This window comes from Anopheles darlingi, chromosome 2, assembly GCF_943734745.1.
Source record: "Anopheles darlingi chromosome 2, idAnoDarlMG_H_01, whole genome shotgun sequence".
Classification (NCBI taxonomy): domain Eukaryota; kingdom Metazoa; phylum Arthropoda; class Insecta; order Diptera; family Culicidae; genus Anopheles; species Anopheles darlingi.
In genome coordinates, this window is record NC_064874.1 from 40,989,398 (window position 1) to 40,999,402 (window position 10,005).

General features: G+C 48.2%; 2 protein-coding genes across 2 annotated transcripts in view; one reads left to right on the top strand and one right to left on the bottom strand.

Annotated features, from left to right (window-relative positions):
- LOC125949249 (integrin alpha-PS3-like) lies at positions 1 to 7,015 on the top strand. The gene is made up of 6 exons (XM_049676106.1): positions 1 to 510; positions 2,399 to 2,766; positions 2,848 to 3,582; positions 3,653 to 4,784; positions 4,872 to 5,898; positions 6,015 to 7,015. The coding sequence occupies exons 1-6, from the start codon at positions 311 to 313 to the stop codon at positions 6,078 to 6,080; spliced, it is 3,528 nt and encodes a 1,175-aa protein (XP_049532063.1). The 5' UTR covers positions 1 to 310; the 3' UTR covers positions 6,081 to 7,015.
- A 209-nt stretch (positions 7,016 to 7,224) lies between these two features.
- Positions 7,225 to 10,005, bottom strand: part of LOC125949231 (uncharacterized) — a 25,872-nt gene continuing 23,091 nt past the window's right edge. Inside the window, exon 3 of the mRNA XM_049676053.1 lies at positions 7,225 to 10,005. This exon is cut by the window's right edge and continues 3,367 nt beyond it. Coding sequence (XP_049532010.1) covers positions 9,479 to 10,005 — 527 coding nt within the window. The 3' untranslated portion in view covers positions 7,225 to 9,478.

A 10,005-nucleotide genomic window follows, 5' to 3' on the forward strand; every position in this document is an offset into this window, starting at 1 on the left:
GCTCCCTTTGCAGGCATCAAGTGAAGCACGGCCAAACGGCACCGACCACGGAGTCAACCTAGTGTATAGACAGTCAACGGAGGGGCCACATCACGTGATTCATCATCGATCATCAACGGACCGATCTTCGAAGCGTGCCATCCTACCATCACGTCATTGGGGCCAGTGGCTAGTTTTGTTTGTTTTTGTCACTCCGCTACGGGCCATCCGATACGGGCCCGGGTGTCAGACACGTTCAGCTTGACTAGTGAACCTCGCGTTCTCAACCTTCCCGCCTGGACAACCGGACAGCCGTTCCGGAACGGGTAAGATGACTTCGTCGACGAGAGCGGTCACGCCGACCGTCACGGCGACGCTGCTGCTGTTGATGCTGCTGCTACTGCATCCCGGAACTGGCTTCAATCTATCGCCCGACCCGAACTATGTATTCCACGAACCGGCCCTGACGATGTACATGAATAAGGTGCGCAGCTCCTACTTTGGCTACGCGATCAACCTTCGAAAAAGTGGGTAAGTCAAGGCGGAACTTTAGAGGGCGAAAGCTCAAACAATCGGAGCCCGAGGATTACGCGCTTCGAATCTCGGTTCGATCTTTGTTCGAACGGTGGTGCGTGGAGCACGGGCTCCTCACCGTCGAGGATGGATTGGTGGGAAGGGGAACCACAGACCAGACACCACACAACAAAGGGTGACCATCATCATCAGAGCCAAGAGACAAGGTCATGGCGTAATCGCTTCTCATTCTTCGTCGTTCGAACGTTTGCTGCTTGCTGGTAACGAAATGCGGTGAAAGCTTGAATCCAGCCAGGCAGATATTCGACATACGAGAGGCGCAAACGTGGCTTTGGTTAGCGAGTGCGTGCTCGTGCCGGGATTTAATGTTGATGAGTCAAACGAAATGAACGCAAAATGGAAAGATGATGCTACGTGCGCTGCATACGCGCGATGAGTCAATTGGTTAACATGCTACGCTGAGACACTTTCTTAACCCATCTAGGGTTATGGGCGCTAGCATTGCACTTCAAAATGCACTCGTCCTGCAGGTCCCACAGTCATGGGGCGGGGCATGATGATGTCAAGCCCTGTTTCCATATCTTATCAACGAATGCCTATTTCCAACCGGGAGTTTCGTGCGATAACAAGATGAGAAAAAAGCTGAACCAGTGCACACTGGCGAACAGAGTGGACTCACTCCGTTCAGCAATACACCGAAATTACGAAGTAAAAGGATTTTTCTTTTCGAATCATATCGTCGTATCAACACCGTGGGTCAGGATGTCCGGTTACAGTTTTTGGCTGTTGATATCCCCAGGAGAAACCGACACCGTAGACCGCTACCGCGCCGGCTGCTCCGGTACGGATTCTCAGGAGAATACTGAATCATAGCCTCCTCAGCACAGTGTTTGTGTGAGTTTGTCACGATACGTGCCCCAAACGAGGCACACCTGAAGGATGCCAGGCCCCAGAGTCATTGAAAAAGGGTGACCAGTGACGTTATGATTAAGTTTGAATAGTTAATTTAATTGAAACGAAACACCATTTGCTAGCGCTAGTAGGAATGATCCAGCATAATCATAACCAGCACAGGCACCAATTCAATGCTATCTTTTTATCCAAAATGATATACACTGGCGAACGCAGTCGTTATCTTTCTATTGCGAGAGTTTCTGAGGTAATTGCCAATTTGATAAGGTCCGGTTCGCTGGAACGGCAAGTGACACGTTAAGCACCTGCAATGATGTTAGACAGGGGAATGCGTACTATCATCTCTCTGGCTGTGCTGGTTGCTCATGATAGACCTATTCGTTGAAGCTGCCCATACCCAAACAGCTGTTGCTGAATCCCGATAGCAATTGCTTGCAGTGATTGTTCCATTCTTATTTTACCCAAGCTGCAGCTGTGAAATATAGCTTTGTCTTGTTGTTTGTTTATTCTAAGTATGTCTTTCTCTCATTCATAACATAACTCTTATCATTTACAAAGCATACGGAACGATATGCCGATATCTCAGTTGTAACTGAACGTTCTTTAACAAACAGGCGGCAGAGCATTCATAATTGTTTGGTGCCCAATTTCCTCGGATGCATCATAACCAAACCAGGCGCTGATAAGGGTTGTGGATGTCAATGAACAACCACATGAGTAAAGTCGCTAGAATGGAACCGCACAGTGTAATCGTGCAGTGATGTAATACAATATGGAAACGAGTTGAAGAGATGCCAGTAAGCCTTGGGCCCTCTGCACTTCTAAGTACACATCAAATTGCTTGCTTCGTTACGGATCAACTGCGAAGACGTTTGACGAATCTCTAGAATCGTAGTAACCTCATACTGATACAATACTTAATACTGAAACAGTAGCCCAGACAACTAACAATTCTTCTTTGTTCTACTTGCAGCGTGCTCGTTGGCGCTCCCCAGGCACAATCCGACGTACCGGCTCAGCGGAAAGTTAACGAGACGGGTGCCGTGTACCGGTGCCGTTTCACCGATAGCACCTGTGAACCGTACTACTTCGATCGGCTGGGTAACACGCACCAGGAGCAGTCGGACTTTGCGTACAATTCAGAGAAAAAGGATCACCAAATGCTGGGTGCCAGCATGGACGGGCACGGAGCCGATGGGGATCGGTTCGTCGTTTGTGCACCGAAAATGATCAGCGAACTGACCGAGTACTATCTGCTGCACGGCGTCTGCTACGTGTCAGACGGAACCGAGAGCGACGAACCCAAGGACATGCGAAAGGTTGCGCCATTACGTGCGAAAAGTGAGTTAATAGAAGCGATACAATAGAAATTAACTATTGATAGTAACCGCATACTAAATGTTTATCTTCTAACATTCACAGATAAACAATTGCATAAGGATGCGGTGGGACAATATTACTACTACATGTACGGCGAACAGGGTATCAGCGTGCACATAACGGACGACGGAGAGGAGATTCTGATCGGTGCACCGGGAGTCTTCAACTGGCGCGGCACTGTCATACGCTATCGGCGGCGCATCACCGACGATTCGGGTGGCCTAAGTCGGCGTGACTCTTCGAACGGAAATCCACGCCCAACGAACCGCCACAAACGCCAGATCGTCAGTTACGTCAGCGATGTCCCGAATCCATACTTCAACCGCATGCAGGATGATTCCTACTTTGGCTTTGCCGTGAGTTCGGGCCGCTTTCTTGGACCGGATCAGAAACTGCTATACGTGGCCAGTGCCCCCCAGTCGAACGATCAAGTTGGCGAAGTGCTTATCTTCGATATCGTGAACGCAGATTCGGCATTCGCCGAGGCACAGATAAAGGTACACTTCACCATCCCCGGGCAGCAGCAGGGCGAGTACTTTGGCTATTCACTCCTAACGGAGGACTTCAATGGGGACGGGTTTCCGGATCTCGCCATCGGTGCACCGATGCACAGCCGAACGGGCGATTATGACACAGGCACAGTGTACGTCTATTGGATCAGCGAAGGTCAACTGAACTTTCGACAGCAGATTGCGCTCACGGTGCCCTACGAGCAGAGTGGCCGCTTCGGCACCAGCCTAGCCAAGCTCGGTGATATCAATATGGACGGTTACAATGGTAAGTGTTACGATGAGTACCTGTCCATCTCTAGCGTACTGATTAACCCCGTCGTTTTTCTCATTGCCAGACATTGCCATCGGTGCTCCGTTCGAGGGCGACGGAGTCGTGTACATATTCCTCGGTTCCGCCGATGGTTTACAGTCGAAGGCGAGCCAGCGGTTGACGGCACCAGCCAATGAGCTTCGCTGGCCCGGTAAGCCCATGTTTGGGCATGCCATCTCCCGTGGAACCGACATCGATGGGAACGGCTTCCCGGATCTAGCGATCGGTGCTCCGAACAGCGAGTCGGTGTACGTGTACCGGACCTATCCCGTACTGCGCATCGATGCCGATGTGACCTCGTCGAAGCGTGAGCTCTCGATCGAGGACACCACGTTCGAGCTGACCATTTGCCTGACCGGTAGCTTCACTGCTGGCCTTTACAAACCGGTCGAGCTAAGCTATAGCCTGAGCGCCGACGCTCAGATGGGTCGTGTGACGCTTCTCGGTGGGTCAGGGAGCGCTAGTAGACGTAACGGTACCATCAGCCTACGTGAGGACTCGGCCGAACAGTGTCAACAGATCGAGGCTCGGCTGAAGGCGACCTCCGCCAGCATCTATCGACCGATCATTCTGGAGCTCATGTACGAGCTACTGAACGCACCACCAACGAGCGAAACCGGTGGTGCACCCTTCTGTGAGGATTGCGCTTTGCTCGATCCAAACGAATCAGCTCGGTTGGTACGGAAGGTATCTTTCAAAACCGGATGCCGGGGTGAGGTTTGCGTGTCCGATCTGCAGCTATCGGCTCGCTGGCTAGACATTGACAGTGAGGGAGGATACATTCTGGGCAGCACGAAGAAGGCTTCCCTCGAGTTCACGGTTTACAATGCCGGGGAGAATGCGTACCTACCGCAACTGAATGTAACACTCATGCCAGCACGACTTACCCTAGCCAAGCTAACGTCCGAGTGTCGCCAGACGGTGACTGCCGAAGGTGTAAATGTACTGTGTGATCTCAACAGTGGACTTCCACTGAAGGCGTCCTACACCGCCAAGTACACGCTGGTGCTGGATATGACGAAGCTCGAGGGTGGTACCGTATCTATGGCAGAAATACGTGCTGAAGCGCTCAGTACTAGCGAAGAATTGGTACCGATGGATAACTTTTATGAAACGACGCTGCCACTACGCGAGTTTAGTGAGATCGAGATTGTCGCGTAAGTCCAAACGACTATCTCATACCACCACCGATAACGGATCCATTCGATACTAATAAGATGGTTGTTTTTTTTAAACTATTACAGGAAGTCCTCTGTGGCGGATGTATCGCTCGAGAAGCAGAAAGGCTTGCTGGATATAGAGTACGAGCTGAATCTACTCAACAATGGACCGAGTGTGTTCCGGAATCTCGAGTTCACGCTGGACGTTCCGCTCGTTTACCACAAGCCGAGCTCCGGTGGCCAAACGTACAAGATGATCGACATTAACGCGATCGCCGTGAGTGCTTACTATAGCTACAAAACGCTCGACTACACGTGGACCCAGAACGGCGTCGATCTGCTGCCGAACCCGATCGAACATGGGTCGATCGTTCCACAAGCGCCGACGGTCGATGTGGATAGTCTACAGCGGCAACCGCTTGATTACGGCATTCTCGCTGCTGATACTGGCGCCCAATGGGCTACTGAAAACGATGGTGGGCATGCGCACGATACCATGGCCGTCCGGCGGCGGCGTAGGAGACGTCGTGATTTAAGCGGTCAGCCAAATGAAGAACAGATTGAGCAAGCGTCGTTCAACTTCAATCGCTACACCAATCGGTTGGTCGAACTACAGAGTACTCAACAGTCGAGTGCAGTAACGAACGTGATCGATAAGGTCTTGCTCGAACTGCCGGGTAACAGGACGCTTCTGTTCAGCTGCATTGACGACGTTGACTCGTACGCCGAGTGTGCACGGTTGACACTCGCCGTCGATCTCTTCCGTCCCGGTAATGTACCGATTGTGGTAAAGCTGAGCTTTCAGCTCGATCTGGACGCGGTCGAGGGTGCCTTCCATGAGCGTGAAGACATCTTTGCGCTGCTCATGATGGCCAATGTGCTGCAAAAGCAGGATCCAGCGGGAACAGCGGAGCAATCACGCTTTAAGCTAGCGCCCAACAATCCATACACCGTCGTATACCGCTTCTCGGATGCCAGCACACCGATCTGGGTGTACATTGTGTCAGCGATCGCGGGGCTGCTCGTACTCGTCGTCATCTCGTACGGGCTGTATAAGCTTGGATTCTTCGAGCGAACCAAGAAGGAGGAGATGGAGAAGCACCAGCGCGAGGTAGTAACGTGGGGTTGGGAGTGAAGCCTCATTCACAGTTTATCCACCCCTTTCTCCAACCGTATCATACGCACGTATCATTTATTAACTTATGATTTCCCCTTTGCACCCGTTAGAGCGTACGCCTTAATGCACCAGCACCGTCCTCGAGTAGTGGTGGTCCTGCGGAAGTGGACGAGTGAGCCCGAGATACGGTGGATCCTCCCGTCCTGTCCCGTTTGAATGGCAGCAGCAGGATGGTATTAGCAGCGCGTATTCCTGCATTTATCGACACCAAACACCGTGACCCTTTCATAGCGTCATACGCCTAGCACTTAAGTACGGAATCGTTTATGTGGGTGTGGACAGCGGATGTGCCGAAGACGCTACCTCATGACGTTGTACGAGATTGAGCACATGTTCACGAATCATAATGATTCAGTTTGCACATCATCTGTCCCAAATCAAGCAGTGGAACAAATGGAAATCAACATGCTGTTGTTGGTACACGTAGACTTAACCATATGCTAGTCTAAAAGTAGTGCATCTGTTTCTGTTGAGATGCTAGTGCTAGGTATTAACTACACAGCTAGGTTCATTATTTGCCATTCACACCATCGAGTCGTTCTCCTCTGGCTCTCCTTTAGTTTCGTTTTTTTTTTTCATTTCACTTGTGGTAAACCAGTTGACCCAGAAGAGACTTATCATCATCATTTCATCCAGCATTAAGTTATGTTAAGATATTGTGTTTGCATCAATTTGGAGACAAGTCGCGCCTGAAGGCATTTTGAGACTAATTATTAGTAATAATAGAGACTTATTATTAAGATTATTAGCAATATTGTTTGTTAGTGTTGCAAATTAGTGCTTAATGCTGTGCTAGAGTAAACTAGGCAAAGGTTCATTTTTATAAGCAGTTATTTTCATAATCAGTAAAAGATTTTTCGTTTTGAAACGAAAGAAATCGCTGGCTTTTGCGAATCTGTTAATTAATCGCTCTGCGTGAACGATGCGGTTCCGAGGTGCCGCTGGCTTGCAGATGTTTTTTTACATTTTAATCTCGCCTGACATGTCTGTCAAAGTTTCCATATTTATTAGTGAAATAGATTCACGTAGGCCCCACTAAAGAGGTCATTAATAGCAGACACATGGAGCAACTTACCTTTAGTAAATATCACCGTACCACGATGTCGTCCATCGTTACGTGAATGCATATTTTGCCATTGGAATCGATCATCCGAACGGCGCAATACAATCGAAGAGTCGCTCCAAATGGCTCTCGAATCGATAGCGTGTTTGCGTGGAGAAGGGCACAATTTGCATGCTTCGGGGGGGGGGGGGGGGGTTTGTGTGTCCACAATTGGCATCATTTGGAATATGGAAGCAGCTTTCTTTACCGACCGACCAGGTCCACACACTCATACGGACGCAACTATATACACGGTACACAAAACGGGTTAATAATAAATATCGTATATTTGTTATTCCGTTTCTGTTCTCACTCCCTCCTCCTCCTCCATTGCTTCCCCCCCCCCCCTTTCCTGCGGTCCTGCGGGTTATAAATTAGCATGAGTCCTATGTGTGGTGAGATGGGTTGCTCTATATCTGCTCTCTGTATTTCTTCTGTCTTTCTTTGTCTCTTCTCGTGGCATGCATATCTACTACCTACTGTATATTAAATTTCAAAACGAATTCTTATAGAAATGGTTAAATGTTGGTGTGATTCCGTTACAGGTTATTCTGTTCCTATCTTCATTCTCTATGTCTTATCGGTTCGCGCGGCTATTGAGGTGTTGCGTCGTCATAAAATGAACCTTGGTTACTGATTGATTAGTACCTTCGGTACCTTATCTACCGTTTCGTTCGATTACCGAGTGCTATAATCGCCATCATGCTATCATAAGACTTGAGCCCATTGTGTTTTCTTTTTTACTTGGAATTATAGTAGCACGTGTTGTGCTACGATCTGGTTTAGGAGTATTGGGTGGGGAGTTGTGGTTGATGGATTCTATATGAAAGAGTGGCATTCACTGGTTCTGCTTCTTCTACTGGTGTTGCTTATGGATGTGCGCGTATGCTTGAGGTTTATGAGTGGGGTGATGTATGTTAGTCTTGAGTATACATTGTGCGTTCCTGTGTTTGAGTATGCGTACTGAGCTTAGCAGGACCGCAGTTCCCACGGCTAGCTACAGCAGACGATGTCTATCTATTAACATATTTTGCATGCAGCCTAATAAAATATACAACAATCGCCTTTTCCAGCAAGATTTGTTCGTTCCTGCAACGTTTTTATAATGCTCCAAAAAGATTTATAAATCTTTATGCTAGCTGTATACACATATATAGGCATTTGCTTCACAATTCATCCGTTTCGTGAACCCATCATCACCTGATTTGCTTTTAATACCTTACAGGGGGGTCAGAGGGTTTGCTGGGGATTGGTAATGTGTGTTCTCTCCTGCCCCCGGTCATTTTCTATACTTTAAAATATTGATTTTTTTAAAATACATAATCTATTAAACGGATAAACCCGCAACTTGTGCTGCACAACACAGTGTGTCTTTTGTCTTTATCATAATGTGCGCAATGCTAGGTTGTTGTTATTCTCTTTATAACAATTAAATCATATGTGTGCGCGCTACCATCTTCATATTTCTTTCCATTTAACGTAACAAAACAATGGTCATGACATAGGAATTTCACGTTACTGGGGATGCTGAATGTTCCAAAGGTACCCTTTCCCTCTTACACAACTAAACAATTTCAAACTTCTCTACTCCATTTTCGCTCGCATTTATCTTAACAACATTTCTAATTAGTATACCATTAGTATAGCCTCCATTTGTCTCATCAACAACAACAAGATACCGCGCTTTTGTAAAACATTCCACGGAAATGGCTAGCGGGAAGCTTTCTGGTAGTATGATAACGCCATACCATATACCGCACTCTTTAAATTTGTTTAACATTCTACAGAACCTCCCTTTTAAAACCTCCTTTGCTAAGGGAATAGCTATCCTATAATAAGTCGTACAACATCGTTCACATGCGCGCATTTCCACAGGCAGGGAATTTTCTTTTTTTTTAAATTAGTCTACTGTTATTTCTACCATTTCCCTACAATTTTCCCCTGTTCCAGCGACCAATGCTCTCGATTTGTAGGCGCCTCATTGGCATCGAGAAACAAAACGTAAAATATATTCCATTCCAAGTTTGGAATATACCCATGGAAGGAATATATCCTCCTGTTTGTTTCTCTTCCAGAATTCAATTATTTAGCTTACACAGATAAAAGGAAATATATAACCAAAAACACATCTACTAGCCTCCCTCTCTCTCGATTTCGTATAGCAACGGCAGTTGCATAAGGAACCCCTATAACCTCGTCCAACGTAGACGATGGTAATATTTGTTATTCTACATTACACCACTCTTCATCGTCGATCGTCGTATCTAATCTCAAACACCCCAGGAAAACTTCGTTTGCTTTCGGCAAGGTATGAAAGTGCCTGCACTAAAGTTTAAACATCTAGTAACCTTGGCTGCTTCAGCCGGTCAGTCCTCGACCGCGTCGTTGTCTCAGGGTAGCAACGGACAGTGATCAGAGATCGTCACCTTCTAGCTTCACCTCCGGCACCAGGTTGATCAGTGGGGGTTGCGTATCCTCGCCCGAACCCTGCTCGAACTCTTCGTGCTCGTCACTGCTGATCTCGTGGTGTTGGGGCTGCTGCTGCTGCTGCTGTCGGGCATGATGATCGTGTCCGTTCAGCAGCATACTTTGATGGTGCTGTTGTAGTTGGTGCTGCAAGTGACGGTGCTGCTGTTGCTGCTGCTGTTGATGCTGTGCCAACGCATGGGCCACATAGTTGACGGACTCGGCGAAACTTTCCTGGTTGCCGAACACGGAATGATAGTGCAGATTAAACGCTGACCCTGGCGTGGCTGGAACGGTGGTCACCGCTCCATCGCCTCCACGGGATGCCTCACCGGCACCGAGTGCCTGATGCGCATGGAAGCTTTCCCAAAGTGAACTGTTCGTTTCATCGCCTACTACTAATCGACCACTATTGTCATTGGAGCCTGCACTACCACTGCTACCGCCACCCATCTGTATACCGTAGTCACTGT

Excerpts from the sequence above, each read along its gene's own strand:
- LOC125949249 (XM_049676106.1), top strand. The coding sequence starts at position 311 with ATGACTTCGTCGACGAGAGCGGTCACGCCGACCGTCACGGCGACGCTG. Across the intron at positions 511-2,398 it reads ATCAACCTTCGAAAAAGTGG|CGTGCTCGTTGGCGCTCCCC; the intron begins GTAAGTCAAGGC and ends TTCTACTTGCAG. Across the intron at positions 2,767-2,847 it reads TGCGCCATTACGTGCGAAAA|ATAAACAATTGCATAAGGAT; the intron begins GTGAGTTAATAG and ends TAACATTCACAG.